The sequence below is a fragment of the Oscarella lobularis genome, chromosome 17, assembly GCF_947507565.1.
Source record: "Oscarella lobularis chromosome 17, ooOscLobu1.1, whole genome shotgun sequence".
In the NCBI taxonomy this organism is placed as follows: domain Eukaryota; kingdom Metazoa; phylum Porifera; class Homoscleromorpha; order Homosclerophorida; family Oscarellidae; genus Oscarella; species Oscarella lobularis.
In genome coordinates this window covers 56,264-83,481 of record NC_089191.1, presented here as the reverse complement: position 1 = coordinate 83,481, position 27,218 = coordinate 56,264, and the positions used below count along the sequence as shown (strand labels likewise).

The 27,218-nt window shown below is 43.7% G+C and overlaps 10 protein-coding genes across 10 annotated transcripts; 8 read left to right on the top strand and 2 right to left on the bottom strand.

Moving 5' to 3' along the window:
• Positions 1 to 13: 13 nt before the first annotated feature.
• LOC136197363 (uncharacterized) lies at positions 14 to 2,342 on the top strand. The gene is made up of 8 exons (XM_065987109.1): positions 14 to 600; positions 650 to 796; positions 863 to 984; positions 1,039 to 1,494; positions 1,547 to 1,696; positions 1,745 to 1,903; positions 1,956 to 2,054; positions 2,100 to 2,342. The coding sequence occupies exons 1-8, from the start codon at positions 186 to 188 to the stop codon at positions 2,217 to 2,219; spliced, it is 1,668 nt and encodes a 555-aa protein (XP_065843181.1). The 5' UTR covers positions 14 to 185; the 3' UTR covers positions 2,220 to 2,342.
• Positions 2,343 to 2,547: 205 nt separating this feature from the next.
• LOC136197553 (juxtaposed with another zinc finger protein 1-like) lies at positions 2,548 to 3,237 on the bottom strand. Its single transcript, XM_065987344.1, has one exon. The coding sequence runs from the start codon at positions 3,235 to 3,237 to the stop codon at positions 2,548 to 2,550; it is 690 nt and encodes a 229-aa protein (XP_065843416.1).
• A 1,604-nt stretch (positions 3,238 to 4,841) lies between these two features.
• On the top strand, positions 4,842 to 6,497 carry LOC136197366 (stromal membrane-associated protein 2-like). The gene is made up of 7 exons (XM_065987111.1): positions 4,842 to 5,002; positions 5,095 to 5,228; positions 5,276 to 5,361; positions 5,418 to 5,499; positions 5,568 to 5,621; positions 5,687 to 6,148; positions 6,200 to 6,497. The coding sequence occupies exons 1-7, from the start codon at positions 4,894 to 4,896 to the stop codon at positions 6,368 to 6,370; spliced, it is 1,098 nt and encodes a 365-aa protein (XP_065843183.1). The 5' UTR covers positions 4,842 to 4,893; the 3' UTR covers positions 6,371 to 6,497.
• LOC136197368 (solute carrier family 25 member 32-like) lies at positions 6,415 to 7,450 on the bottom strand. Its single transcript, XM_065987114.1, has one exon. The coding sequence runs from the start codon at positions 7,374 to 7,376 to the stop codon at positions 6,447 to 6,449; it is 930 nt and encodes a 309-aa protein (XP_065843186.1). The 5' UTR covers positions 7,377 to 7,450; the 3' UTR covers positions 6,415 to 6,446.
• Positions 7,451 to 7,476: 26 nt separating this feature from the next.
• LOC136197361 (protein LTV1 homolog) lies at positions 7,477 to 9,372 on the top strand. Its single transcript, XM_065987106.1, has 11 exons — positions 7,477 to 7,519; positions 7,576 to 7,987; positions 8,040 to 8,128; positions 8,176 to 8,210; positions 8,268 to 8,413; positions 8,462 to 8,493; positions 8,545 to 8,687; positions 8,741 to 8,874; positions 8,936 to 8,991; positions 9,049 to 9,195; positions 9,246 to 9,372. The coding sequence occupies exons 1-11, from the start codon at positions 7,517 to 7,519 to the stop codon at positions 9,351 to 9,353; spliced, it is 1,305 nt and encodes a 434-aa protein (XP_065843178.1). The 5' UTR covers positions 7,477 to 7,516; the 3' UTR covers positions 9,354 to 9,372.
• LOC136197360 (uncharacterized) lies at positions 9,362 to 11,974 on the top strand. Its single transcript, XM_065987105.1, has 17 exons — positions 9,362 to 9,619; positions 9,672 to 9,743; positions 9,794 to 9,833; positions 9,888 to 9,970; positions 10,029 to 10,112; positions 10,166 to 10,229; positions 10,280 to 10,350; positions 10,397 to 10,527; positions 10,581 to 10,653; positions 10,706 to 10,786; positions 10,839 to 10,907; positions 10,960 to 11,044; positions 11,103 to 11,182; positions 11,234 to 11,311; positions 11,358 to 11,509; positions 11,567 to 11,640; positions 11,696 to 11,974. Exons 1-17 carry the CDS (start codon positions 9,401 to 9,403, stop codon positions 11,857 to 11,859), a joined length of 1,620 nt encoding a protein of 539 aa, XP_065843177.1. The 5' UTR covers positions 9,362 to 9,400; the 3' UTR covers positions 11,860 to 11,974.
• Positions 11,975 to 12,178: 204 nt separating this feature from the next.
• Positions 12,179 to 13,247, top strand: LOC136197146 (uncharacterized). Its single transcript, XM_065986865.1, has 7 exons — positions 12,179 to 12,301; positions 12,350 to 12,422; positions 12,471 to 12,538; positions 12,595 to 12,666; positions 12,725 to 12,795; positions 12,847 to 12,915; positions 12,974 to 13,247. Exons 3-7 carry the CDS (start codon positions 12,492 to 12,494, stop codon positions 13,120 to 13,122), a joined length of 408 nt encoding a protein of 135 aa, XP_065842937.1. The 5' UTR covers positions 12,179 to 12,301; positions 12,350 to 12,422; positions 12,471 to 12,491; the 3' UTR covers positions 13,123 to 13,247.
• Positions 13,248 to 13,331: 84 nt separating this feature from the next.
• LOC136197272 (transcription initiation factor TFIID subunit 2-like) lies at positions 13,332 to 20,357 on the top strand. The gene is made up of 34 exons (XM_065987002.1): positions 13,332 to 14,452; positions 14,505 to 14,587; positions 14,633 to 14,777; positions 14,837 to 15,180; positions 15,239 to 15,293; positions 15,351 to 15,423; positions 15,493 to 15,592; positions 15,645 to 15,766; positions 15,816 to 15,916; positions 15,962 to 16,005; positions 16,063 to 16,171; positions 16,222 to 16,307; positions 16,351 to 16,453; positions 16,503 to 16,621; positions 16,682 to 16,795; positions 16,844 to 17,144; positions 17,209 to 17,301; positions 17,354 to 17,415; positions 17,488 to 17,599; positions 17,655 to 17,764; positions 17,816 to 17,881; positions 17,939 to 18,071; positions 18,125 to 18,244; positions 18,293 to 18,427; positions 18,472 to 18,582; positions 18,638 to 18,723; positions 18,781 to 18,903; positions 18,956 to 19,033; positions 19,083 to 19,144; positions 19,199 to 19,373; positions 19,428 to 19,524; positions 19,575 to 19,631; positions 19,685 to 19,744; positions 19,801 to 20,357. The coding sequence occupies exons 4-34, from the start codon at positions 15,146 to 15,148 to the stop codon at positions 20,260 to 20,262; spliced, it is 3,504 nt and encodes a 1,167-aa protein (XP_065843074.1). The 5' UTR covers positions 13,332 to 14,452; positions 14,505 to 14,587; positions 14,633 to 14,777; positions 14,837 to 15,145; the 3' UTR covers positions 20,263 to 20,357.
• LOC136197277 (protein phosphatase 1 regulatory subunit 42-like) lies at positions 20,276 to 21,724 on the top strand. The gene is made up of 6 exons (XM_065987006.1): positions 20,276 to 20,515; positions 20,565 to 20,731; positions 20,794 to 20,932; positions 20,984 to 21,100; positions 21,170 to 21,287; positions 21,346 to 21,724. Exons 1-6 carry the CDS (start codon positions 20,276 to 20,278, stop codon positions 21,639 to 21,641), a joined length of 1,077 nt encoding a protein of 358 aa, XP_065843078.1. The 3' UTR covers positions 21,642 to 21,724.
• Positions 21,725 to 21,736: 12 nt separating this feature from the next.
• On the top strand, positions 21,737 to 27,212 carry LOC136197270 (uncharacterized). The gene is made up of 29 exons (XM_065986999.1): positions 21,737 to 21,872; positions 21,924 to 22,220; positions 22,274 to 22,435; positions 22,488 to 22,618; positions 22,665 to 22,889; positions 22,943 to 23,035; positions 23,090 to 23,150; positions 23,206 to 23,437; positions 23,488 to 23,518; positions 23,563 to 24,231; positions 24,286 to 24,423; positions 24,473 to 24,586; positions 24,633 to 24,692; positions 24,737 to 24,892; positions 24,949 to 24,985; positions 25,033 to 25,127; positions 25,184 to 25,255; positions 25,306 to 25,407; positions 25,454 to 25,552; positions 25,607 to 25,741; positions 25,795 to 25,964; positions 26,030 to 26,117; positions 26,196 to 26,228; positions 26,280 to 26,385; positions 26,436 to 26,596; positions 26,653 to 26,776; positions 26,839 to 26,917; positions 26,968 to 27,046; positions 27,109 to 27,212. Exons 1-29 carry the CDS (start codon positions 21,770 to 21,772, stop codon positions 27,154 to 27,156), a joined length of 3,900 nt encoding a protein of 1,299 aa, XP_065843071.1. The 5' UTR covers positions 21,737 to 21,769; the 3' UTR covers positions 27,157 to 27,212.
• The last annotated feature ends 6 nt before the right edge of the window (positions 27,213 to 27,218 follow it).

Below are 27,218 nucleotides of genomic sequence, written 5' to 3'. Positions count from 1 at the left end.
CGCCGCTGTACGCTACCCCTGCGCGAGCGTTAGGGAAGGTCCCGGGAAAGCATCGCGGTCCCCATCCATATCTGTCGAGGGCCTCATGAGTCAGGCCGATCCGGTGAATAGCCTTCCTGTCCCTCGGACCCTCAATCGCATACAGTATAAGAGAAGGTCCTCTTCTGGACCCTGGCGCTGAGGCGATGGCTCAGGTCGATTCGTCAAGTCGTCACGTCACGCGTGATCAGAAGCTCATCTTCATCTTTGCTTGGAATCTCGTCAAATCGGGAGATCATTTGCAAGCGACAAGACTCCAGCGATTTCTCAACGAAGCTCATGTCATCGACGATGACCAGGTGAAGGACATCAAGGCAAAAGGATCGCCGGCCGAACGCAGCATCGAACTTCTTTCCGCTGTGTATCTAAATTGCCTCAAAAGACGCGGAATCTTCGATGAATTTTGTCGCGTTGTCGCCGATAAACAGCAAGCGATATTGCGCGATCATATGCCGGGAATGAAAGAGGGAAGAACGCGGCACGAACTAACATTCGGAAATATAGATGACGAGGAATTGAAAAAATTATACGGAACTTTGAAAGACCGAGGCGATCCTTTCCGTAATTCTATTAACTTATTAAAGACGTTTCCGGACTTTTCTTTTTCTAGGTCCCGAATATTCAAAGGCTATTTTCAGTCCCTATAATCCTTACGTGACGTCACGACAGCATCCAAATTCTTATAAGGAGCTTGCCGATGTTCATCGCGTTAAACTTGAAGAACATCCTGTCCCAAGTGAGACGGTTAATTTTCAAGGTATAGATACATATATGTACATTTGAGAGTACTTAGTAGAGGATCTCCTCCTCCTCCTCCTTATAGTTCTTTGGTTCACTGAGACTGAGAGTCAAATAAAAGCCGTTTTAGCGATGCTTCGAAGGCACAAGGGTGTGAAGGGTGACCTCACTCTCTACTCAGACGCTGATAAAAGATTCAGCTATTACGTAATGAATAAAATTTACTGCAGCTATAAAATTATATTATCTCATTCTTATTAGAGCATTGCAATAGATGATGAGAAGGTATTTATACACCTTGTTTATTGCTCAGATCAAAAGAGGCGATCTCTTGTTTACCCCCTTGCTCTCACTTACTCCAAGTTCAATCTGGATTTTGCTATATTGACAGGCAGATGTTTGCTGTTTGACAAAGATGGAAGTGACATGATGCGCGGGGACGTATGCATTGTTGAAAAAGCATTTGATTCTAAATCGAAAGGCGACATGGGTCAAATTGGGGTTTCTGCTGACGTTTCCCGCGTGGGGGACGCACTACGCATGAAACTGGAATTTAGAGGAGGAGAGGACCCTCCTTCCAGTGGACTTCTCCTTCATACGTCAGACGCAACAGAAATGCCACGGCCTGTTGCATCTTGCTACGCGCAAATGATCTGGCTTACCAGATTGCATTTGGAAATTTTGGAAGCGGAAAATGGCAAGAAAAGCAAGAAGAAGGTACAATTTCATGGCATGGCTACATCATACCATGTTCTTACACTTGTTTCAGTCACCCGAATCAGATTGGCTTCAAGAGACGGGATATGACTGGGATTATAAAGTGACTAAACGGAAAAAAGCTAATGATGAGAAATTGAGGAAGTTTCTGCCTGATTGGGAAAAAGATGGCAGCTACCGCGGCCTTCTTTCATATTGCAAAGTAACCAAAAAAAGGTTTTCGTTTCCATAGATACATTCACATTTCCAGGACTCTGGTTTTTGGCCTAAATTGGAGCCAAACAAGACAGTTTTAGAAAAAGCAGAGGAAGAGATGGCTATCAATGTAGAAACGGAACTAGAAAGTGACGTCAGAGAACACCCGCGACTTCACGTTGCTTCTTTCACATCCAAACAAGAAATAGAGAAGGTAGGAGAGAAAGAAGAAAGGAAGTGAGCCTACATTGTAACACATTTCCAAGGAACGTGAAAACATTGTTGGAATTGACTCCTCAACATGTGAATTTTATAAAGCTGTTGACGCGACGCGAAAGCAATTGCTATTTGCTTCCATAAAGGCGGTAAGGAAATAAGTATACTACATGGTGGATCTTACCTCATTTTAGGTGGACGGATTTGTGGGCTGCTACAGTGATAAATGCCCGGAACCTCGCTTGCAACCCTACTGTGATCGACTCGCTGCTGTAGCTGCATTAGATCTAATTGAACGAATCCGCCAAAAATGAATTATGCATATAGTGTAGAAACTCGTACCTCTTTTGATCCCTGTGTGACCGTCTTTGGTTTTCTGTACATGATTGACTTTTTTCGTGCGGCTAAAAGAATATGAGAGTCAGTCATCATTTCAATATCCTCTTATATAGAGAGAGCGAGAGATGAGACACAATACGAACACTCAAAACGAGTCCTAAGTGATCCACACTGATAATCAATCACAAGTGCAGACAGTCGTGCGTGAAAAAGTAAATAGAAAAAAAAAGAGACGGGGCCTGGGAGAGGAAGAGAGAGAGAGAGAAGACAAACCACGAGACGAATAAGTCAATAATAAATTCGTCACAAAGGAGAGGCGACGATGTCTTTGTCTTTGTGAGGATAGGGAGGCGCTGGTCGACCGAAATGAGCGGGCAACGGGAGAACGGCGACGGGATAAGAGCACGCGGCGGCGGAGACGCGATGTTCGGCTGCCACGTGCTCTCGCAACGCCGCCTGATGACGAAAAACGCGTCGACACGTTTCGCATTGATGTTTTCGAGCGCCTACGCCGAGGCGCGACGTCGTCGTCGCAGGCGGGGCCCCCGTCGAGGAAACGGGCGTGGTCGATTCGGCGTGGCCGTGTTTCGTGTGATAGCGAATGCCGTTCGCGTTCTTGTATCGCTTCCCGCAGCCCGGTACAGGGCATAGAAAGGGTTTGAAGGTATCGGGCGGCGGTAGCGGAGGCGGCGGCGGGCGCGGAGGGAGAGGAGGCGCTTGCGCGCGATCTTCGTCGCTATCCGACGAAGCGATGCTGTCCACTTCGACGCTGTGACGTCGTGGCGCCGTATCGGAGGCGCTTCGCGGCGGAAAGAAGCGGCAAACGTAGGATAGAGGAAGCGCGAGGGGTTGAACGATCTCCTGGTGGCGTAGAAAGGCGACGTCCGTTTCGATGTGAAAAGTCTCGATGTGATCGATGAGGTGATAGTGATCGGCGAAGATCTGGCCGCAGGCGGGCCAGAGGCAGCGATTGAGGGCGAACGCGGCTGCCATCCGGCGGCGAAAGAGCGCGAGAACGCGACTCACACACACAATACAGCGTTTATAATATTGTGGAAACAAAGGCTGTTGCAGAAGCGGAAGTCAATCTAAAGCGGCAACCGGAGATTGGACGGTTGGATGCGTGGCCACGCCTTCGACACGTGTTAGTGTACTAGGAGACCTTCTTTCGGATTCATAGCGTTGAAAAAGTGTTGGACTGTATCACAGGTGTGGTCTCGTGAAATAACACAGGGAGTGCATAGAAGTGCAAGTACAAGCCACAAGTATGCAGTTTCAGTAGAGGATTCCCTGTTATGTCTCCGGGGCATTCTAATCTAAGTGCTAAGAGAATCCCCTTGAGACAACTAAGGTACATTAGGCTTCAAACCCTGTCTAAAGTCTTGGAGTGTCAATCCAAGATCGTCAGGTGTTCGCATCAATTGGAACTGACCTGACGTCTTTTTTTTGTTATAACGTTCGTTTCGAATGGAAGCCAATAGGCGATTAGCGCGTATCCAATCGTTTTCGCTCATTTTTTCCTTACCACGTGTAATCAGATTGAAGATCCATTGGAGGCATAAATCGTCTGAGGCTGCTTTACCGCGAAACGGAAGCATGACGCAACACATGGCTAGTATGAACTGAATAAACGTTACCCCCTCGGTCTCACTGTGCGGGGGCGGGGGAGAAATGCCCCGCCCATCCAATTCTGTGACGTCTTTCGTTCCTACTGCGATTTTCTGTCGCGTTTCAGCTTCTTCGATTTTTGAAGGGAATTTTAGGCCTTCGAATAGTAGTTTGGAAAGAGCTGCGATCGTTTTTTTCTTGTTTGCGGTGGCGTACTGAGAGTCGGCGTATTGGCGCATGCGCGAATGAAAGCGATGTTGCGTTAGTTTCGGTGTCGCGCGAAAACGTTCTTTGCAACTGCACGCTTTTAGAAAGCTGCGATACCACTCGTGAAGATCTTCGTCGGTGAGAAAGCTGTTTTTAACGCCTTTTTCGCGAATTTCGGCTATTTGAGACGAGTCCAAGCGAGTTCTGGAGGTAGACGCGTGGATTGGGCAACTATATCGATAAAGGGACGATAGAATACCTCGAACTAACAGCTCCCATACGGTCTGGGGACAGAGGTCTGTTGCCGTTGCGGTTCGTCTGCCGTCAGGTTCCCGAAAATTCCCACCGTCCCGTATGTTACTGTGGGGACTTGACGGAAATGAGGACTCTCTCTCTCAAATGCTCGTGTGGCTTTGTGAAGCACGATGTTATGTGTCTAGGTGAATGGGCAAATGCTGCTGAACGCTTACTCAAATATTGCGGAGGCTTATTCATCGTCAGCGAAACGGGCGACGATGTAAGCTGCAATAGATGCTCGAAAGCGGCGACAAAAATCGAATTTCATTGTGCTTTTTGCGGACGGGTGAGCACGATTCCTGTGACGCCGACGCTGAACGTTGGGGGCCCCGAACCGAAGATCATCAACAATTTGGGCGGAAGCTTTCACAAAACAGTCGTATTTTCAGCTAAATAATTTAACCAATTTTACAAACCTTTTCTGTGTTTTTTGGACGCGACGTTAGACGTGCGGTATCCAGGATGTTTACTTGACAGCATGCGCATGCGTCACCGTACTCATACGAGTCTCGCTCGCCTTTCGCTCTTGTCGAGACAATGACAGCGAAAGCAAAGGCAGCGAAGAAGCAGGATGTCTACCGAACGATTCTTCTAGACATGTTGAAGGAACCAGAGAACAAAGTGTGCGGCGATTGCGGCGCAAAAGGCAAGAGGAAGCGAAAGAGAAAAGAGGGGAGGGGACGCGTCCTTCTTCTTCTTCATTCACTTCCGTTTTCTTGCGGTTCCTTCTGTTTTTAGGTCCGCGCTGGGCATCGTGGAACATCGGCGTGTACGTCTGCATACGATGCGCGGGAATTCATCGCAATTTGGGCGTTCACATCTCGAAGGTGAAGTCGGTCAATTTAGACACGTGGACAGAGGAACAGATCGAGGTAGCGCGCTTCCCGTACCCCTCTCTTTCATTCACGATCACCCTTAGAGCATTTCGGCGAAAGGAAACGGCATTGTGAACGATTTCTACGAGTGCAATATGCCCGAATCGATGCGAAGACCCGTCGACGATTAGTACGTACACGTACGCTCTTTTTCTCGTCTTTTTTTCGCGTAAACGCGTACCCCAGTTCCGCCGAGACGTTCATACGCGCCAAGTATGAACAGAAAAAATTCATTCCACGTCGATCACCCGCCGATTCTTCCGGGAAGGTGACTCAAACAAGGCGTGGCTCGGAACCCCTAATTATTTTTATCTCGCCTTGCGTCCGCAACCGAAGCCTAAGGAAAAGAAAGAGAAGAAACCGCGACAATCTCCGGCTCCAGTCAAGAAGGTGAGTTCATATCAAACGCGGTACATTACCATGGCTACCGTGAGAGGGGCTCTGTTATTACGTAGGCTCCTGTCAAGACAGTCAAGACTACTGTGGTGACTCAGCCACCGAAACAACAACCGAGACATTTGTCAAAGTCTCCTGCTCCAATCAGTCAGCCTCCAGCTCCATCAAAACCGGCGCCTGATCTTCTTGGAGCCGCGCCAAGTCCCGCCAATGTTGCTACTTCAAAACCCAGTGTCGACTTACTCTTTATGGGGGGTGATGGAGCGAATAGTAGTGGACAGATGGCTTCTGCTGCCGGAAATCCAGCCGTTTCTCAACAGAAAGACTCCATTATGTCTCTCTATGGAGCTCAACAGCAACAACAACAGCAGTATCCCGGATTTGTAGGCCAGCAACAAGCCAGGATGATGCCAGCTGCTGCGGGGCAAATGGGAATGGGATCATACGGGGCAAATCCCATGTCCGTCTACACACAACAGCAGCTACAGTATCAGCAAATGCAACAGCAGCAATTCTTACAAGTAAATAATTATTAATGATTATTAATAATTATTATTTTGGGGGCTTTCTAGGCTCAGCAGGTTCAACAGCAAATGGCTCGACTTCGTCTTGAGCAACAGCAAGGCCAACACGGCTCTCTAATGGGGGGAATGGGAAACAGTGGCGGATGGCCAAGTCCCGTTCAACAGAGAAACATGACAGCTACAACTGGCCACACAATGAGCAATCAACTCTGGCAATAAAAGACTCTCTTCATGTTTTTTTCTCTCTCTCTCTCTCTCTCTGCTTCATTGCGTGTGCCATATTTATTAGTATTGCTTATTTGGCGTTTTTCTTGAGAAGGTAATAAACATTTTCATAAACTAGAAATGTTATGCAGCAGGCCGGCGTCACGCGCAGCAAATTCGCCATCAAGCCTTTATAGAACCCGCCAACGCCTTCATAGCGCACCATCCTCATCAGAATATCCCGTATACCCTTATGTTCAAACAAAACGTCTTGTAAACGTGATCTCACCACTTGATAGGGATACGTCAGTGAAACGGCTATTGTTTTAGATGCAGCCGCAAATAATAAATTCTCAACGGTTCCCAATTTCGAATCGACGTTCCGACCCATATAGATATAGTAACGTGATTTGAGTTGATCGTATGTAACAAATTGGATTGCCCCGTGCGTTGTGCCAATTAAACCCGGAAGATATCCCTTATATAACCCTCGAACGCCTTCGACGTCATAGACACGTCGAAGCCCATCTGCTACACCTCTGTAATATTCGCTATCATTCGTAGGACGAAATGTCTGAAGGCACATACGGGTTTTTATTACAAAGAGGGGATTTGTGAGTGAGAGAGTGCCGATGCCGGTTAGGCAGCCAATCAGAAGCGATGTAGAGACGCGTAGAGGTTCGTTCGGTTGGCGACTTTGTATGTAGCCTTTAAGTGTGTTATAACCGAGGAAATAGAGACCCCACGCCGAGCCGACGGCTATAACGTTAGGACTGGCGCCTTGCCAGAGACCAAGGGGGCCCCATTCGCTTTTGATGCGTCCGAATGCTTCGCGTATGCTTTTGTATGCTTTTCGACGCGATGTCAGTCCGTCGTGGACTTGGAGGCGCACTTTGATGAGATCGAGTGGCTGGAGAGCGAGTGTGGAGATTGCGCCGCCGGCTAGACCCGCGACGAATTGTTCGTAGCGAATGTGGTTTGTCCACGCCGACATTCTAGACTCTTGCGCGTCGATTGGCATCGAGAAAGACTCGCAGACGTGCTCGATTGCTTCGATAAACGCGGATGAAAGAAAGTCGAAAGGAATCGTTTCTTGAATAACGCGCACGTTAGCGTTAGCCCGGATATTTTCGACGTATTTTCGTTTCTTCTTCGTCTAAAATGGTCCAGCAGTTGCTCTAACATTTCGTAAGTCTTCTAAAGAATGTATTTTATAACAGGGCAGGAAAAAGAAGCCGTTTATCGACAAGAAATCGGCTCAGACGTTTCGATTGGTTCATCGAAGCCAAAAAGATCCACTACAAGCAGACGAGGAGAGTGCCCAGCGAGTTTTTGTTCCTATAGACACCAATCCGACTCAATCGGAGGTACACTCACCCACAGAATCGAAACAGGAAGCGACGGCGACTCAAAAATCCGCTCAAAATGACTACGGAATATTTTTCGACGACGATTATGACTACATGCAGCACTTGCGCAGTCGAACGGGCAGAGACTACGTTCCCGCCACTGGAGAATTGATAGAAAAAGAGAAACAGAAAAAATCGGTGAAAATACACTTACCAGAAGACGTCTTACCCTCAGAGAGAGAAGAAGACGTGGGCTTGTTGAATAAAGCTGCTCCTATTGTTGGTATGCTAAACTATTCCTATGGGGAATATAGGATATGTGTAATGGTTATTAGGTCCGCAACCGGATTGGGATCCGGATATTGTTGCTGCTTTAGATGGGGAAGATTGCGAGGAAGAATTAGATGATGATTTTATTCAGAAGGTATTCTCTTACCTGACTGTTTCTATTAATTAATTAATTAATCATAGGCTGGGGGGCAATGCCTTGAAGAAGAAGAAGAGAGGTGGGTATATACAAAATTGATAATTAATTAATTAATTAGAGACTTGGCTGATTTTAGTGAAGCGGAAGAAGGGGATGAGGATGAAGAGGAAGAAGACACTGATGCTGATTCCATAGGCTCTTTAGATTGGAATAGAGCAGAAGATTCCAAGTCTCATTTTACTGAATACTCCATGACATCGTCTGTGATTAAAAGAAACGAAGGTATTTTATACTATTACATTGTATCAAAGTTCTCTATATGAGTTTTAGGTTTGACTACGTTGGATCAAAGATTCGAGAGGGTAGTCCAAGTGCTATGACGTTTTCTTGCTGTTTGGCTATTTGTTTTGCAGTTAATGGAAGAATATGACGAGAATGAAATTGGGGCTCTTGATATGGATGACATAGAAGGGGCGGATGAATCAGCTAATAATCTCGCTGTAGCTCAGGCAATAGATGAATTTATCCAGCAGGAAGAAAAAGCGAAAAATGAAACGTAGAGGGCATAGTATCTCGTCCAATAGTGTATCCAATACTATTATCTCCCAGATTAAATATTCAACCAAGTGAATCTACTAAATGCACTCGCGCTATTGATTTTGATTCTGAAGACGATGAGAAAGAACTAGTTAGCCTTCGCGTTTCTCGTCCTGATGAGAAGTGGGATTGTGAGTCAGTTCTAAGTAAGGGAAACACCATATAAAATGGTCAGGTGAGGGCATTTAATTAACGTGGATTTTCTAGGCACTTATTCTACTTTGTATAATCATCCGACTAAGATAAAAGAACCTTCATCGAATGTAGGGGAGAAGTGATGTTATTCCACAGACAGATAGGGTTATTTTATTTTATTTTAGTCAAGGAGGAAAAAATATGAAAAGGAGGGTCATGTGAATGAGGTTGAGTCAACTCCTGCTAGTGCCAGTGCTCTGACTGAGAGACGCAAAGGAGAAACGTCGGAAGAGCGAAAAGCGAGAAAGCAGGCTACAAAGGAAGATAGAAAGGTATTCATGATTAGCTTGGATATTTGATTGCAACTGAAATACGTATGCAGGCTCGAAGGGTGGCTAAAAAGACGACGAAGCTTGCTTTTAAGAACGAGAAAAAGGTGCAAGAAAAATTGGCTATAGGCAATCAATTTAGAACGGTACAGATTCAATAAAGAATGATGGGTGCATTTACACTAATCACGTGAGAGTCACAAGCATAATGGCTAAGTTGTTTCTCTTGCCTTTTCTCTGTTGTCTCGTCTCCGCGAGTCTCTTCGACTCCTTGGAGGAGAGGATCTTGGAGAAGACGATGCCAAAGGCAGCTTCAACTCAAGCTCCTATGGTTCCTCAGCCAAAATCATTCTCAATGGGTCAACAGACAATTTCCCTGAGCTCTGGCTTCAAGTTCATGCCGTCAAGCCAGTCAAACACACTGACGGTGAGCGTAGAGAGGATAAACTAGCCCCCAAGGCTTGGAAATGTCCATGCAGGCAGCCATTGCTCGTTACATGGCTCTCATCTTCACTCACAGCTCAGCCAGCGATCTAACCGATCTCCCGCAGGTAGGAAATTGTTCTATTGGGTCTATCCGCTTTCCTAAGTTAGCTTTAAGCTGGAATCCGTTTCGATTTCGATCAACTCGAGTGACGAAAGTAAGCGATGTAGAAAAAGAGGCGTTTTGTCTCTAAAAAGAGGCTTTTCTGCAGCTCTGCAACTCGACACAGATGAGAGCTACACTTTGAATGTTGAAGCATCAACGCGCGAAGCAGCAATGGGCGCATCTATCAGCGTAAGTTGAGAGAGGCCCCCTTTGAGGATACAGGATATTCACCGTGGGAATCCTTTAGGCTAAGACTGTCTACGGAGCTCTACGAGCTTTAGAAACGTTCAGTCAGCTTGTTTTGTATAACTTTAGCAGTGGACAGTACGAGGTAAAGAACCTGGGCCCCCCAAACAGGACCCATCTTCGAATTCGCTTCTGTAGATTCACGGAGTGCCGTTGAATATCATGGACGAGCCGCGTTTTCAATACAGAGGACTTTTGCTCGGTAGGTGGGGATTCGGAGTCAATTCTAATTAGAATTGACGAATTTTTTAGACACTTCTCGACATTTTGAGCCATTATCCGCTCTTAGAAGAGTCGTTGACTCTATGTCATACGCAAAATTGGTCAGTTAGGCTTTGTTGAAGTGTTTTTCCATATGATATAGTCTAGAATGTTCTTCACTGGCACATTGTTGACTCACAATCATTTCCAATGCAATCACAATCGTACCCCAAACTCTGGAATGGTGCCTATTCCGCTCAAGAGAGATACTCAACTCAAGACCTAAAAGATGTTGTAGAGTAAGCCAAAGTGGTATAATGAGGTAATTAATTAATTTTATTATATATTTGAGGTATGCACGAATGAGAGGCGTTCGTGTTATGGTTGAATTTGATATGCCAGGCCATGCTGGGTCTTGGTGTGTGGTACGGGGATCATTTTTTGCACGTGACTATATATCTATTTGTTGCTGATTAGGGTTATCCGCAAATATGTCCAGCACCTGATTGTACTCAACCGTTGAATCCGGCCAATAATTATACTTTTGAGCTAATTGAGGTGACTGACTTGTAGCAGTTGATTAGGCAAGGGCTCTATGTATGATTTTTAGGGTCTTTTCAAAGAAATGACTGGTGGCTCAAAGGGAATGGGCATATTTACTGAAGATTTTTTTCATTTGGTGCAAAACTTCTGGGGATATTTAATTAAAGTATATTATTTCTATATGTCAGGGTGGCGATGAAGTGAATACAGCTTGTTGGCAAAAGTCACCAGAGATAATGAATTGGATGAAACAGAATAATTTTACGACAACTGGTAAACAAGAAGGAAGGGTGGGTAGAAGTTTTGCATGACGTCGTTTTTCTTCCTAAAGATGAAGTCTACATGTACTTTGTTGAAAAAGCTCATGGAATAGCATCTAAGTTTGGCCGAACTCCTGTCAATTGGGAAGAGGTACTATTAATTCTTCTATTCAAGATGTTCTGATCTATATTTAATTAATAGGTTTTTAATCATTTTGGAAGCAAGTTGGACAAATCATCTATAATCCATGTGTGGTTGAACCACGCTACTGCAGCCAAGGTACACACCTAAGGCACTCCCTCTCTCTTGTTTATATATCTCTAAGATTGTTGCTGCTGGATATCGCTGCATTTTGAGCAACAGTGACGTATGGTACTTGGATCATTTAACTATCACGTGGCAGCAATTCTATGACAATGATCCCCACATGGGTATAACAGATCCCAAGCAACAGCAGTTACTCATAGGCGGAGAAGTGTAAGTAGAAGCAAAGGGGGGGGGGGGGGTTGGGCTTCATTAGCATTCATTTTTTAGTTGCATGTGGGGAGAAACAGTTGACCCATCGGACATAGATCAAACTATTTGGCCCAGAGCTGCAGCAGCAGCAGGCAAGATTGAAATCAAATGCATGTACATACATCATATATGAGAAAATTGTTTTAGAGCGTCTTTGGAGTCCTGCTAATGTGACTGATCATGATATGATGGAGTCTCGGCTTCACGCTTTCCGATGTCTTCTTGATCGTCGAGGAATTGCTGCGGCTCCGCTTGACAATAAATCAGCGCGCTCTGCGCCGCCTGGCCCTGGTGGATGCTATGTTCAGTAAACTTCGGATTTTTTCTTTTGCTGTGCAGCTTTTCTTTAATTGAATGTTGCTTTGCTCCTTCCTGTTGTACCGTTGCTGCAGACAGTAAAAGAGCGTTTCCCGCTTTTTCCCTGGCGCGTCATAGTAGCGCAGCGCGACTTTAATTAGGCAACAATGGCTTATTGAAATTGCGCAAGACAACTCGTGATGGTTACTCATGTAGCTATAAATAAAGGAGACTTTTGGTTGGTTCCCGCCAACGCGAGGTGTCAAAATCCGGGTAAATTGGAGGGGCGGTTCGCCGGTTTTCAGTCAGTCTCGGCCCGACATTTCTCTGAAGCAGACGCACGTCTGCTTCGCGGTCGCGTTCGTTCGTCGTTTTTCGCCGGGCGGCCGAGAAAAAAGGCATTCCGCCTCGCGGCGGGCCTTCGACGATCAAATGCGGGATTTACGGAGCCTCCCGGTAAGCGCGAACAAATCCCAATTTCATTCATGACGCCTACTTCCGCAGGAAACCCTTGCGATCCTTCGCGAAGGATTGCGCCCGGCGGAAACGACTCCAGCGACACGCGATCGGCACGCAGGTACGTCTACGAGTCCATTTTTCGGCGAGATCGAGCGTTTTTTCACAGATCGTCGCGCGATGGTGCGCGATGGCGTGCAGTCAAGGGAGCGCGACGCGCGGCGCCTCCGCTCGCCGGTAAGCATCCGCGCGCGCGGCTTCCGTTCCGATCGATATCCGCTTTTTTTTCGTAGAAAAGCGACGGCGCTCCCCCCCTCTTCGAAGCCGCGCAAGGCTGGATCGTCGAGTGAGCGACGCAACGAAACGTAAGCCATGCGCGAATATATGCGATCGTTGTAATTTAAAGCGTCTAATCCGTCATAGGAGAACAGCTGTCAGACAAGCATGGGCAAGTCGTCACGCCCACTTGACAAAATCGCCACACCCATCATCTGGTCTGTATCAGTATTTATTCATGTATTCTTAATATTAATGAGATTCTTTAGGTTTGATCATATTGATCCGGGCAAATGGCAACGCTCATCTTACACAAGTCGCCCCGCCCACGCTATTAGGTACTAATCAGTATTGATTAATATATTTTTAAAATTAATATTATTCTTATGACCCAAGGTCATGTGTCAGTGATTGAAAAGAAGCCTAGCTGCTTGCGACGTCGACGTGCAAGGATGGAGGATGGGAAGTGGATGAAAGGAGGATCGGCCATAGCAAACATGGCCTGGCACTACAGACGAGGCAGAAGATTGAGGTTTGTACCGTAGTACGGGCCCCCATGTGGAGTAGGCATACCCATAAGGGCGGAGAGCTCTTTGCCGCTATACATCAAGTGAATTGCACGTTTTGCCACTGTTCCCTCTCTGGGCCAGACGGAACATGTACACTGACTGCGACCTAGGGGGTGGGAGGGAGGGTTTGGAGTGTGGCGCAGTGGCATCACAGCATGAAGCTTGCTCTTTTATATCACACTCGCATGTACGTCGTACAAATATTAATCGTTTTTGACCCAATGTGCATGTACACGTCCTCAGTAAATAAATATCATCAAATTTTAATAACGAAAGCTTCTCAAAAAATCGTAATGTTAAATGAAATCAAAAATGAAAACAAACATCAGTATTCTGATATGTATGCGGCAGAGAGCCTAAGGGTACAAAACAAAAAGCGTAATGTAATGGACCATCTAGGTTGCATCCGTGCTGCATAACTACGTTAGAATGTAAACATGTACGATAGGGGTCCTACCGCCTCCTAGATAGGGTATAGGGCGGCTGTCAGTAGGTAGGGCGTTTCCTAGTTTAGAGTTAGACTGAACAGACGTGCTTATCTGACAGCCGCCACCCCCCGTTTAGAGCCCGTTGACCACTTTGACCATTGACAATGGATTTTGTGAGGTAATCTAGGTTGATTAGAATATAGGATAATTATCTAGGTCAATGGATTTGGAGGTAATCTAGGTTTTGATTAGAATATAGGATTTTTCTAGGTCAATGGATTGTGAGGTACTCTAGGTTTTGATTAATTAATTTATTAAATGGGGAGTTTTCTAGGCCAATGGATTACGAGGTAATTTAGGTTGATTAGAATTTAGGAATATCTTGTATTTAGGTCAATGGATCCTCAGGTAATTTAGGGTTATTACAGTAGAAAAAAATTTTAATTAAGGACTTAAACTTTTAATCTAAAAAACTGTAGTGTTTTTAATAACAGGTCTTATTTAGGTTCTCGTGTGACTGGCAATGAGAGTTTTCTCTGGCAGTACAAGGTGATTGTTTTGAGTCATTTTCGTAGTGTGGCTTTTCTGTTTGAATTTTTTTCAGGCAGCAGAGGCAAAGGAAGAAAGAAGAGAGAAGTTGTTCTATGTTTTGTTTGTATTTTTTGCTGCTTTTTTATCGGGGTTTTCGGTGTCCGTGATAATGCTGCAAGTTGTATGGCGCAGCTCGCGTTAGTCGCTGCAGGTTGCATGACGCAGCTCGCGTTAGTTTTGCATTTTCGGCAGACCTCTTTGTTCAGCGCTAATTAACGCGAGCAAAGAATGAGCACAGTCACGCTGCGACCCTAGCGTTTGAGGAACGCTGTTGCCGCTGTCGCATGGTATGTAACGTTCATGTGATCAGACCGTCAATTTTTTATTTATTAATTTTAGCTTCCCCTTTGAGCCAGGATTCATTCCCGGATTCACGTGGTAGAAAGTACCGAGACACGTGACAACAGTAAAGTACGATAAAGGCAAAACACCAAATTTAAACTATTGTTTGAATATGTTTTCTTTAGACGGTTTGAACTTCTTTGACCATTTTCTGAAGCGTTCGAAACTGAGGCGAACTAGGGCAGATACAATCAATGGGACTGCCAACTGCAACGTAACCGTATCGTGAAAAAAATTCAACCGCATTTTGAGCGCTCTCCAATTTTATTGGCAAGCACGATCGCGTCCACGCATAATTTTCCACAAAGCGAAGTAATTGCGATCCGTAGCCTTTTCTCTGCTCCCGAGGATCGATAAAAAGGAAGGGAAGTACATGAGCGCACTCTTCTTCCGCATCCCACCGTTCCTCTGACATGCGCAGTGACGCTACGCCTAATATTTCGTCCTCGTGCTTCGCGAAAAAGATAATATCGTCAGCGAGTGGCTCAACACCATTTCCAGTGGCGTTTCGAGACACTCGACGAAATATTCGCCGTGATTTAGCGTCATTTTTCACGACGTAGCAGAACATTGCGTAACTTGACAATGCGCGCGCACTTTAGTGACGTAGGTGTATTCCCGTACTGGAAAAATCGGCGATGGGATCGAAACACCGAGAACGCTCCTTCAAATTATAAGTTTCACGCGCTCACCTTCTTCGTATTTCTATCTAACCTGCACGTTCTTTATACGAGCCATCAGAAACTTGCAATAACGCACGTCAGCTTCCAGCGCAAAGCGATCGCCGTAAAACGCTCCCAAATCGTCATACAAGCACTTTTATGCAGCGTTTCTATTCTATAGGGCTTCGTTGAACTCTCCATTCAACCGTCGACGTCGAAATTGCAGTCTATAGGACTGAATTTTCACTCGACACATATCCGTTTGTCTGTGGCCGTTTCTTAGCACTGCACCATCTGTTTTTCTCCTTAATTCGTGTCTGCACGTATAACCAGGGCTCGCATATCAATTGACGATCGCGAAGCGGACGCCGCATGCGAATTTGGAACGACTTTAGATTGCGTTGTACCGCTCCAATCGCAGAAGTAACTCATAGACGTTTTTACATTATTTTTCTATCTAAATATTTTCTCGAAGACGAAATTTCGAATATTTCTCATCTGCCCTCAAACAGGGCCTTGGAACTGTAGATCCAGAACTGGGCGGTCGAGGCGAATTAATTATTCATATTCCCCACGAATTTCTTCCAGCAATCCAAGGCAAATTAATCCAACTTTAAAATTTTTAATTTCTGATTTGAGATTTCAGAGCGGTCGCCTTTCAAAGTTCGACTCGATTTTGACGTAGATAGCGATTCGTCTAGCGGAATTCATTTTGTTGTTCCCAAAGGCGAGGGAAGTTTCGCTTCGGTAATCCAGCAAAATGTAATTTTTCTGAGACATTTTTCGCAATAGAGAGCTGCTCACATGTTCACAAGCTGCTACGGAAATAGTGCAAGGTGGAGGAAGAAGGGGAAATGATTAGGCTATAGTATTAGAGTCTTTTTTTTGTTAAGATTATGTTTTCCTTGCGTCGATTCCGTTTTTGAGTTGTGTACGTGGACTTTGCAGTTCACTGTGGACGAGTCCATGGTAGTTGTTAGTTCAGGAGACCTGATTGAAACGGTGAGACGAAGAAGACGCGTAGAATCCGGGGCTAATTCCATTTGCTACAGGTTTTGTCGGAGAGCGATAAAAAGAAAACGTATTATTATGAAATGACTATTCCCACAGCAGCTCCTCACATTGGCTGGGCTATAGGGTAGGTTTTATGCATTATCTCGTCTTAGTTTAATTTTTGGCAGTCCTTTTGAGATTTATCCCAATCCAGCCTTTTCCGAAATCACTCATTTTTGCTTGCCTGGCCTCATTGGTCTTCTAAAAGACACAATTCAGTTTTTTAAGGAGGTATCTTATGAGCGATTGTCTCGTTCTTTCTTAGTTCGCTTTTTCTCAGGCATTCGGTCATATAGAAGACTTATTAAGCACCAAGTTTCCGTACTCGTCCTACAAGCAAGTCTTCATTGATCAGAGCTACGCCGAAGTGCAAAGCTACGCGACACTCACACTTCTAAGGTGGTCTTATTTTAATAATATAGAGAAAGTGGACTTTTCTTTCTAATATTTCTATTGCAGCACATACCTTCTTCATTCTTCTCGTTATATAGATCAAGCCATTGCAACTCGACGCGTTTTGGCACACACTCTTACTCAGCAATATTTTACGTGCTACATTGGTTGGAAATCATGGTACGTTTGTGTGTAAAATACCGCGGGGTTTTTACTAAAAGCGTGCAGGAACGATTGGTGGCTTGTATCGGGAATATCCGGCTATCTTTATGGTCTCAACATTCAAAAGGCTTTTGGAACGAATGAGTATCGCTATTGGCTCAAAGAGGAAATGGATACACTGTGTCGCGTCGAGAGAGAACACGGTCTTCCGCCTTTACACGTTTCCGCTCTCGCTTCGTCGAATAGTCTCTCGCGAACGCCTAATCCTAATACGACTCTATTGAGAAATTTCGCTGCGCTTTCCATAAAAGCTCATCTAGTGATGAGATTGCTTGAAGTTCAGATTGGTCGCGATTTTTTGCTTCAGGTAAGAGAGAGAAGGGTCCCCTTGATTTTACTACGTAGGGTTCGGTTCATTGGCGGCGAATTAGGTTTTTAATAAGTTGCTTTCATTGGCTTCGGCTGCAGCTGTGCAACCGTTTACAGCGAATACGTGGGGGCGTCTTTTGCTGTCGACCCAAGGGGTCAGTCAGAGAGACAAACTCCTTCATATTCACTCTCATTTTCTACGTATAGTTTATCAAGATTCTTTCCACTGTTTCTGGTAAAGATATGCAGGTGTTTCTTGAGCAGTGGGTGTATCCTTTCTTTGTTGGAGTTTGTTTATTTATGTTTGTATGTGTTTTTTTCTTAATTTTGGGGCTGTAAAGGTTTCGTAGTGGGTGCGCACGTCTCTGCGGAAAATTCGTTTTCAATCGCAAGCGAAATATCGTAGAGTTGGAATTAAAGCAAGACATGCCAACTGGCTCGAAAAAATTTGTGGTAAGAAATAAATTTGTCGTCTGATTAAAATTCTACGTAGGGTCACACAACGCAGGGGCCTCTCACCGTTTGCATTCAAGAATTAGACGGCTCTTTTAAGCACGTGATACAAGTAGAAGAAACGGTGTCCAAGCACGACATTACTTGTCATTCAAAGAGTCGAAGGTATTTGTGAGAAGAAAACCTGGCTAGCTTTTTCCCTCTATACGCTATCAGGAATAAAAAGAAGAAAATTCCCTTGCAAACTGGTGACGAAATCGATATGGATTTATCTAGGACAGAGTAGGGGGGGACTTGTGTGGGAGAGAACTACGTAAAGGTAGAATTTAATTAATTTAGTACGGATTCTCCTGTTCTTTGGGTGAGAATCGATCCCGAAATGCATTGGCTTCGTCAAGTTGAGATGGAGCAGCCCGACTTCATGTGGCAATTACAAATGAAATACGAACGCGACGTAGTTTCCCAATTAGACGTAAAAGAGTCTGAAAGTATAGAGAAACGATTCCTCCTCATAGTTCGGTTCAGGCTGTCGCCGCTCTTGGACGATATCCATCTGAAGGAGCGAAAACTTATCTTCAGGATGTAATTAGAGATGGAAGGTGTTATTATCGAGTTAGAATGGAAGCAGTTGAATGTTTAGCTAAGGTGAAGAATTCACGTGAAAATTCTCTAAAGTGATGAGCGTTTTTTTAGTGTTTATTCGAGTTTCCTTCGGGTTCGTACACTCTAATGACGAAACTTCACAATTCTCTCTTTGGATCTCATTCGTTTCCCACTATCGTTCGCTTGAATGATTTCTCCGACTTCTCCGCCTATTTTGTTCAAAAGGTAAGCATTCTGAAGCGCACGTACGTCTAAGAGAACTCGCCTAGGCATTTCCTCTCGCTCTTGCTAAAGTGCGAGACGCTCAGAAGCAAACTCCTCAAGGTGTCGTCGATTTTCTGTGCCAACTCATCCTCTATAATGAAAATCGCGTCAACAAGGTAGAAGAAAACTATAGAATCTCCTCTATCTATCTACTTTGTGTGGGTGGCGCAGTTTTCTGATAGTTCCTACTTGAGTTCCCTAATCGAAGCCCTCTCTCTTACTGTCAATCCAGCCTTGGCTGTTCAAGGGGCAAGACAGTAGGAAAAAGACGAGCGTTTATCTTTTCTTTCCTTATAGCGACACTGTGACTTTAGAACTATCAGTAGCGCGGCTATTGCGTCCGAAGTCCTTCGCGTTCAGACAGTCATCTCAGAAGTAGTTCACTATTTGAATTTAGACAAGCTCTTGCCGTCGTATAAACAAGAGATTACCGTGAGGTACGTATGAAAAGATAAGCGATTACGCGAGATAGGAATTTTGAATTCTAAGTTGTCTCCACGCGCTTCGACGACTTCAAAAATACGGCCACCTTCCGTCCGATGCTTCCATATTTCGCCAATACGCTAGGTTGGAACTTGTGACGTCATTTTTTCTACTAGCGCGTCGCTTTACGTAGAGAGGGGTTGTGCGATGACGTCAGAATGGCGGCATTTTATTCGCTCGTCGATTTCGCGAAAGGTGCGCTTAGAAGAAAAAATAATACGATTTTTTTCGTGAAACGCATCGATTTAGATGCGAAAGACGAGTCTGATTTGCTTTGGCTGTTGAATTTTATTAGGAGCACGTCTGAAGCTGGATTGAAATATCGGGTTCTTCAAGCTCTTATCGATCATCCGCCCTTTGCACGTAAAGGAGAAAACAGTAAAAATACACCAGCTGTTGTCGAAAAACTATGGTCAATTATGACGTAAGATATTAATTAAAAGAATTCGGGGCTATTTGAAAGGATTGCGTGACGTAGAATTGGGTCAGAGGGAGACTTGCGCTTGCGAATCGCTGCCATGGAATTGTACACGGTCTTGTATGGAAAAATAACACCAAGCTGTTTACCTCAAGGAGTAAGAACTCGGAATTATCGTAGCGAATAGAAATTGCACGTATTTCTTAGCTTGGAGTCGTCATTGATCTATCGAGACAAGCTATAACACGGAAACCGTCGATCGAAGTAAAACGAGCTGCTGGCACGGGTATTACCAAAGGAATATTTGATGTTTCTAGCTGTCAAGGAAGACCGCCGAGCCTCCAGCACAAGTGCCTACTACTAGTAGCATTCCTAAGGTATATATATGAAAAAACGCTGCTGGATTTATGACGTTGAAGGGGAGTTTGCATAGCCTTCACCTTCTCTTCCTCCTCCTCCATCTTCTAGTCAGTTGAAGATACCGAAAAAGGAGCCTGTTGTCGCCGCCGCAGCCGCCGCAGCCGTCGTCACCGGTTTAGATATCCCAGCTTCGACGCCAACAAAAACAAAGTCCCACAAGCATAAGCATAAGAAGAGAAAACACGCAGAAGCGTTTGGCAGTGAAGAGTCGAAAAAGAAAGCCATTGATTCTGCGGCGGCGGCGGCGGCGGCGGCGGCAGCGGCGGCATCATCATCTGTTGTTTCCCAAACGCTTCCACCTTTGGAAAATTTTCCAGTTGGAGGGGGCGTGGATCTTAGCTCGCCTTTTCCTTCAAAAGCAATCGATTCATCAATAGAAAAGAAGAAGCATAAGAAAGCCAAACACAAAGAGCATAAAGAGCACAAGCACAAGAAACACAAGCATCACAAGAAAAGCGATCCAGATCCGGTCTAAGAGTAGAAAATTAATGACTCGCACGTGTTCCTACATTTATTTAGCGCGCGCTTTGTCGTCGTCGTTACGCGCTAATCAACAGGCTTCTCTCTGTTTCCATCCGAAATCGATCGCGACGTGTCAAATGAAGATAACGAGTGATCTTTTATCGCGATTGCCGAGTCACACGCGCCGAAAACGCGACGAATCGCTGCCGGATTATCTCCGACGCATAACGCATCTTTATCTCCAAGAAAAAGGCATCGATGAGCTCGTGAGCGAATCGCGAACGCGTGAGATTGTTTCTTAAGTCGACGAGTTAGGATAATTTGCAAATGTGTCGCAATTTGGCCGTACTTTATTTGTACGACAACGCCATACGAAAAATCGACAATTTGTCGTCTTTGACGAATCTCACGCATCTCTATCTACAAAATAATCGAATAGCTCGCATCGAAAATGTATCGGCGCTTAAAAAATTGACCAAATTGTGAGGTTTTCGCGTTCTGTTAGCGCGCGCGCGCCGTTCTATTTTTTCTTTCTGAAATGAAGGTATTTGGGTGGGAATTTTATCACGGTCGTCGAGGGACTGGAACAGGTTCCGGATTTGAGGGAACTTCACGTTGAAAATCAACATCTTCCTGTTGGAGAAAAACTTCTTTTTGATCCAAGGACTTTGGCATCTCTAAAGGTTCCTCTAATTATTAGTATTAGTATTAGTAATTTCATTTTTTGATGTTAGTCTTCACTCTGTGTTTTGAATGTAAGTGGAAATTGTATGGATAGTTTGAGTGAGTTTAGTTGTCTTGGCAACTTGATGCAATTACTGGCATCCAATAATAAAATTGCAGATATGAAGGTACTGTGGTAGCATTTTCTACGTATGTATGTGTGTTGTCATGGATGAATGACGTTGTCTCTCTACTAGAGTGCTACACAAAGTTTGTCCCGGATGAAACTATTGTGGCGTCTGGAATTGACACATAATCCCATTTGTCACGAGGCAAAGTATCGAGAACGTATCATTGTAGCAACCCAATCTTTAGGTACATACTAGTAGGTAAACTCATCAAGTTGACGTCATTGAGTTATTGATATCTATAGTCATGCTTGATGGGCGCGAAGTGAGCGAATTGTCTAGACAATTTCTCTTGAATTGGAAAGCCTCGCGTGAATCACGTGACAAAGAAAAACAGCGTTCTAAAGAATTGCCACGTATCGTTGCTCCGCCCTCGCCTCCATTTCAAGCGTTGATTACGTCATCAAGAGCAGAAAAAGACGTTTTCCACCTCCCGGATATATTTGTATCACCACGGTTACGGGGGGGCAATGGCGGCGGCGGCGGCGAGGGAAATCAGAGCGAAGGATCGACATCTCGAACGCGAACTGTTGATGTTTAGAGAGAGGTAACCTAGTATTTTTGTATGATAACACTTGTTTTTTCTAACGGAGGGCAGGAGGCGGAAGGCCCGTATGTTGGTGATCGTTTCCCGGAGATACGAACACGTACATAGAATCGCCTTTCGCCATGATATCGACACGAAAACGCAATCGCGTGCGTCCGACGTCATCGGACGAGATCGAAAAAGCCGAAGCGGACGAATATCGACGCGAAGTGCATTGGGGCGAAGGTAAAAACGAAGAAAAACGACGTCAAATTGAATTCGAACGCACTTGCGTAGTCGACGAAGCATCGGAATCATTTATTGGAGCATCGTCGGAAGACGAAACGGACCTCGACAACGATTCGCTCAATTTAGACGAAAAAGAGAAGGCGAACGAAGAAATATCAACGAATGACGTAGAAGGGAGCAATGAAACGACGCCAGAAGCCGAAGAGCGAACGGAAACTTCATCATCATCACGACCCGGAAGTAGTCGTCCGCGCGGAAATCGTGTCGTTCCCATAACGTCGGAAGAGGAACGTCAAATTCGCGTTTCAGAATTGGAAAAATTGAGAGAAACGGGTGGAAGTCGAGGTCACATGACTTTCATAGGAAAATCAAGCTTTATTATAAGGATTATTTTTTAGAAGCGTGGGCCACGGTGTCTGAGTCGCGTCGAACGTCTCATTCCAGTCTTTTCTCGGCGAATCGCGGACCACGTGCGCGTTCAGAGAGTTTCGCGAGTACGGTCATTCTTGTCTCCGAAGCGGAAGCAGATCGTCGTCTTTCTGTGGGAAACGAATCTCTTGGTAATAATTTACATAATACTAGGTATGTAGAATTATATAATTTTGAGTGTAGATACTTCTTCTGGGGCTGGTACAAAAACATTCCAGTCAGATAGCACTCCAAGTATTTTAGCTCCACCCGAATTGAAGGGAGAACAACAAGCCTATATTCCCTATCGTCATGCAAAGCAAGCCATTGCGCGAGTGAGAAAAAGACATAATAATTATTTACCGTACTAATATTTTTTAGGTTCTTATTGATGTTAAATCTATGCGCGAAACTCACGTTGCTATAGTTTCTGAAATGACGAATGAATTCAAAGCGATTGAGAATGATACTCAATCTCATTTTGATACATTTGTGTTGGATTTGAGGAAACAGTATGCAAACAAAGTGGGTACATTTCGTCAAGTGATACAATTGCAGCAAAGTGAACTCGACAAAAAATCAAACTACTTTGAAAGAGTCATAGAAGTGAAAAAATCAAATCAGAAATTCTATATATTATCTAAAAAGTACACGTGCAGAGTTTGAGGGAGAGAAACCAGGCTTTGATTCAGGAAAAACGAGATATTTTGAGAGAGAGCAAAGCAACCGTTTTGCATGTAGAAACACAGCAGGTCAGAAACAAATTAATTAAAAAAAAGTCTATCTAAAAGTAGAGTTTATTCTAGAAAGAAACTGTTAGTAAATTGATAGAGGAGTTGGACAAGGAAAAGGCAGCGAAAAAACAACGTTTGAAGACGTCATAGATTGATTGGCCACAACACGTAGATGTAATATTCTTTAGAAATTGCTAGTCTTTTGGAGGAACAGGAGAAGAGCGTTGCTGCTGTTAGATCGGAAAATGAGCAATCATTAGCCGCTCTAGTTGCAGAACACGAGAAATTGGTGGCGGAATTGAAACAGGAGAAAGAGAGTGAAGTTGAGCGCATGTCAAAGGAGAGAAAAGAACGCGATGCTGAAGTAGAAGGATTACGACAAGAAGTGAGATCACTATCAACAACGCCACAGCCAGAAAAGCAAGATAAAAGCAAAAAAGAAGCCCTTTCTTATATATCTTTGTCTCTAGAGATACTTCCCTGGTGGAATCACTTAAAACGGTAGCGTGGATCAATAGTAATAGGTCTCTATGTTGTTTTTTTAGGAGAATGCTGCTTTGGAAGCAAAGTGTCTCGCTTTGGAGACTCGTCTTGAGAGCGTCATTGAAGGAAAAACGGCTGAAGAAAGAATTGAAACCGTTAAGACGGAAAAAGAGGAATTGATGCGGGAGAAACGAGATTTAGAAGAGAAGATGCTTCAGTGGAAAGAAAGATATGAAGGAGAGGAAGAACCACCGGAAGAAGAAGGAAAATTAGCCTTGGAGGAATTTGAAAAAGATCTTGAAATAGTTCAAAATCGACTTGAAAAGAAAGAGGCGACGTTATTTGCACTCAAAGATGAAGGAGCGGTTGCTATAGAGACGCAGGATAGCAGCGAAAGAATTGCGCAATTAGAGGCTCAAATTTTGGAATTGCAAGAAGGGAGAGGAGATGAGGAGGAGATAGAAGCAATGAAAATTGAATTAAAGTCGCGTGATGATTTGATTGAGAATTTGCGGTTTGAAATTGAGCGTTTAAAAGAGGGAAAATCGGGAGAAAAGGAAGCAATGGAAGCAACGTATAGAGGACAGTTGAAAGCTCTTCAAGAAGACGTGTCTTCAAAGGAGAAAATTGTTGAGGATTTGAAAAAAATCGTGGAGGAAATGGAGGAGGAAAAATTATCAAAAATGGACGTTGACACGGCCGCAGAAATTAAAAAATATATTCAGAGATGTGTAAGGAAAAACGAAAGATTTATTTTCCTTTTTTATTCTTGTATTTTTATTTAGAATGAGGCTGAGTCTGTGAGAGATGAGAAAGTGAGTGTAGCTCTTGAATTGCAAACAAAATGCGCCGAATTGGAGAGTCGAATCGAGAGCCAAACTCGCCTTTTGGATCAAGAAACGAAGCGGGGAAAAGAATTACAAGTAAATACGAAATAAAATTTAAATAATTACTATTGATTTTTTTGCGTAGGAGTCTGTTGCAAGGGCTCGCGAAGAAAGAGAGAAAGCATTGAAAGTGGCGTCTTTGAAGGAGAAGAAACTAGTCAAAGAACATTCCAAAGTCATTAAAGAACTTGAAGATAAGGTAGGAAATTATTCAAAATTAAAGCTTTGCTAATTAAAATATTTAGATTCGGGCGTTGGAGAGTCATCCATCGCAAAAAGTCGTTCCTGTGACGTCAAAAGGAGGGGTAAGAAGTCGTTTTATTGCGTGTCTTTTAGAGCGTTTTGTTAGGTTACTAAAGATAAAGATAAGGACGTTGAGAAATTGCAGTCTGAGTTGAAAAGTTTGCGCGTAAAAGTCCAAGAGGATGCGTCGAAGGTCAAAGCGTTGGAGAAGGAATTGAAGGCAGCGAAAGCCGCAAGTGGCGGCGGATCTTCAGCTGAAGATGTATTAATTAAGATATCATTATCTCCTCTTGTTTTTTTCCATACTTGTTCTCATAGAAAAAAGTGATCAAGAAACAAGAGAAGGAACTTAAAGGTGCATTTTTAATTTATGCATATGATCTATGTAATTTTTGCTTTTAGAATTGGCCAAATTGTTGGAATATTCAAAGAGGAATTTGGAGAAAAAGGAGACGGCTTTGGCGTCGGCTGAAGACGAACTCAAAGAATTGAAAAAGGCAATTTTTCAATAAGAAGTATATATATGATAGATAGATATTATTTATTGGTTTAGGAGTTTAAGAAAGCGGATGAAGAGAGAAAACAACTCAAATCAGAAAATGAAAAACTAGGAGTAGCAGCCAAAGTATTTAGAAAAAAGCTTATTTTAATGAATTATTACGAGCGAGATTGAAGGAGGGACTCGATTACGTTGAAAAAGCGAAAGATTTGACGAAACAAGTGGCTGCACTGGAAGCGGAAAAAAGGACTCTAACAGAAAATTATAACAGCGAAAGAGTACGTTGAGAAAAAACGCGAAAAAATATCAAAAACGTCGTCATAGGTTCTAAGAAAGAAATACTATAATATGGTCGAAGATATGAAGGGTAAGATTCGAGTATTTTGCAGGGCTCGACCTCTTAGTCGAAGTGAGAAGGAGAGGGTAAGGAGTTTGAAGATTATTAATTAATAGATCTCCATATTCATTACGTCTTAGGGAAATCATTTGGTGATTTCTTCCCCGGATGAGTATAGTATAGTTGTTGATACTCCACGTGGCGTCAAAGAGTTTCAATTCGATTCGGTTTTTGCACCGGAACACGGTCAGGAATTTGTTTACGAAGATACAAGTGTAAAAAATTAGAAAAAATAGTAATTAGTTTATTATGTGAGATTTTTATGTAGCGTTTGATACAGTCAGCCGTTGATGGCTACAATGTTTGCATTTTTGCATACGGGCAGACAGGATCTGGAAAAACGTATACAATGGTTGGAGAATTGTCCATGGATTCTCCTATAAGGGGAGTTGCTCCAAGAGCCATGAAGCAACTCTTTGACGTTATGAAGGAAAACAGGTGCTCTCTTGTTTAAAATTATTATTAATTTTTTAACTCCATATACCACCGTACCCTCCCCCTAGTTCTAAGTTTTCCTTTTCTGTTTCTTGCTACATGCTTGAGCTGTACAACGATCAACTTATTGATTTATTTTCGGAAGCCAAAAAAGAAATATCCTCTTTTAATTAATTAATTAATGAATAATGAATGATTCACTTGTCTCTTTCCTTAACGCGTTTGATTTGTTAAGCGCCAAAACTCGACATCAAAAAAGACAAAAAGGTCGTTGGACGACAACGAAGGAATAGTATATGAATTATTTAATTTCTCTAGGGAATGGTATTTGTGCAAGGCTCAGTGATGAAATCAGTTAATTCAACGCAAGAATTATTTGACCTATTTGAAGCGGGCTCACAGAATCGTCACGTCGCATCAACGAGTAATTAATTAACAGTCAATAGACGTTTCTAATCATCTATACGCGCTTAGAAATGAATGCTGAGAGTTCGCGATCGCATCTCGTCTTTGCTGTGATCGTCGAAAGTACGAATCTGAGCAATGGGCAAGTGCTCAAAGGAAAACTGAGTCTCGTTGATTTGGCTGGCTCAGAACGAGCGGCAAAGACAGGAGCGACTGCCGAACAGCTTAGAGTTAGTAGTAAAGAATTATTACATAGATCGAGTTTGTCTCTCTCTCCCCCCACTAGGAAGCTCAATCAATCAATAAAAGTTTATCTGCTCTTGGTGACGTCATATCGGCATTGTCAAGTGAACAGTCCTTTATTCCGTATAGGAATAATAAATTGACTATGCTGATGCAAGACTCTCTTGGTAAACGCGATCGATTATAGATGTCTATTAGTTAATTAATTAATCAAATTAATCGATTTAAGGTGGAAATGCTAAAACTCTTATGTTTGTCAATATTTCTCCGGCTGATTACAATTGCGATGAAACCGTCATCTCATTGACGTGAGTCCAATTTTTTAATTAATTAATTTAATTAATTAATTAATTACTAGATATGCGTCGAGAGTTAAATTGATTACGAATGATGCACAGAAGAATGCGGACAATAAAGAAATTGCTCGACTCAAAGCGGTAGACATACACGATTCCCCCCCATTTAGAACCCCGCGGGAATAAATTCTTTTCTATTTAAGACGATTGCCAAGTTGAGAAAAGGCGAAAACATCGAAGAGGAAGACTAAGTAGAGAGTAGAGTATACGTTATCCGGGCGTATCGTATCAAAGTATCGGATTACTATCCCGG

Bases quoted from the DNA above. Each gene is read 5' to 3' on its own strand.
- LOC136197361 (XM_065987106.1), top strand. The intron at 8,494-8,544 runs GTAGTCCAAGTG...TTTGTTTTGCAG, and splicing joins TGGATCAAAGATTCGAGAGG to TTAATGGAAGAATATGACGA. The intron at 8,875-8,935 runs GTAAGGGAAACA...TGGATTTTCTAG, and splicing joins GGATTGTGAGTCAGTTCTAA to GCACTTATTCTACTTTGTAT.
- LOC136197360 (XM_065987105.1), top strand. From the start codon at position 9,401: ATGGCTAAGTTGTTTCTCTTGCCTTTTCTCTGTTGTCTCGTCTCCGCG. The intron at 10,351-10,396 runs GTCAGTTAGGCT...GATATAGTCTAG, and splicing joins CTATGTCATACGCAAAATTG to AATGTTCTTCACTGGCACAT. The intron at 11,183-11,233 runs GTACTATTAATT...TTTAATTAATAG, and splicing joins CTCCTGTCAATTGGGAAGAG to GTTTTTAATCATTTTGGAAG.
- LOC136197553 (XM_065987344.1), bottom strand. From the start codon at position 3,237: ATGGCAGCCGCGTTCGCCCTCAATCGCTGCCTCTGGCCCGCCTGCGGC.
- LOC136197272 (XM_065987002.1), top strand. From the start codon at position 15,146: ATGGGATCGAAACACCGAGAACGCTCCTTCAAATT. The intron at 15,593-15,644 runs GTAACTCATAGA...ATTTTCTCGAAG, and splicing joins GTACCGCTCCAATCGCAGAA to ACGAAATTTCGAATATTTCT. The intron at 18,428-18,471 runs GTAAGCATTCTG...GAACTCGCCTAG, and splicing joins CCGCCTATTTTGTTCAAAAG to GCATTTCCTCTCGCTCTTGC.
- LOC136197368 (XM_065987114.1), bottom strand. From the start codon at position 7,376: ATGCCAATCGACGCGCAAGAGTCTAGAATGTCGGCGTGGACAAACCAC.
- LOC136197277 (XM_065987006.1), top strand. From the start codon at position 20,276: ATGACTCGCACGTGTTCCTACATTTATTTAGCGCGCGCTTTGTCGTCG. The intron at 20,516-20,564 runs GTGAGCGAATCG...TCGACGAGTTAG, and splicing joins AAAAAGGCATCGATGAGCTC to GATAATTTGCAAATGTGTCG. The intron at 20,732-20,793 runs GTGAGGTTTTCG...TCTGAAATGAAG, and splicing joins CTTAAAAAATTGACCAAATT to GTATTTGGGTGGGAATTTTA.
- LOC136197366 (XM_065987111.1), top strand. From the start codon at position 4,894: ATGACAGCGAAAGCAAAGGCAGCGAAGAAGCAGGATGTCTACCGAACG. The intron at 5,003-5,094 runs GCAAGAGGAAGC...TTCTGTTTTTAG, and splicing joins CGGCGATTGCGGCGCAAAAG to GTCCGCGCTGGGCATCGTGG. The intron at 5,500-5,567 runs GTGACTCAAACA...CCGCAACCGAAG, and splicing joins CCGCCGATTCTTCCGGGAAG to CCTAAGGAAAAGAAAGAGAA.
- LOC136197363 (XM_065987109.1), top strand. From the start codon at position 186: ATGGCTCAGGTCGATTCGTCAAGTCGTCACGTCACGCGTGATCAGAAG. The intron at 601-649 runs GTAATTCTATTA...TTCTTTTTCTAG, and splicing joins AGACCGAGGCGATCCTTTCC to GTCCCGAATATTCAAAGGCT. The intron at 2,055-2,099 runs GTAAGGAAATAA...ACCTCATTTTAG, and splicing joins TATTTGCTTCCATAAAGGCG to GTGGACGGATTTGTGGGCTG.
- LOC136197270 (XM_065986999.1), top strand. From the start codon at position 21,770: ATGATATCGACACGAAAACGCAATCGCGTGCGTCCGACGTCATCGGAC. The intron at 24,424-24,472 runs GTAAATACGAAA...TTTTTTGCGTAG, and splicing joins AGCGGGGAAAAGAATTACAA to GAGTCTGTTGCAAGGGCTCG. The intron at 25,408-25,453 runs GTACGTTGAGAA...ACGTCGTCATAG, and splicing joins AAAATTATAACAGCGAAAGA to GTTCTAAGAAAGAAATACTA.
- LOC136197146 (XM_065986865.1), top strand. From the start codon at position 12,492: ATGGCGTGCAGTCAAGGGAGCGCGACGCGCGGCGCCTCCGCTCGCCG. The intron at 12,539-12,594 runs GTAAGCATCCGC...TTTTTTTCGTAG, and splicing joins CGCGGCGCCTCCGCTCGCCG to AAAAGCGACGGCGCTCCCCC. The intron at 12,796-12,846 runs GTCTGTATCAGT...GAGATTCTTTAG, and splicing joins ATCGCCACACCCATCATCTG to GTTTGATCATATTGATCCGG.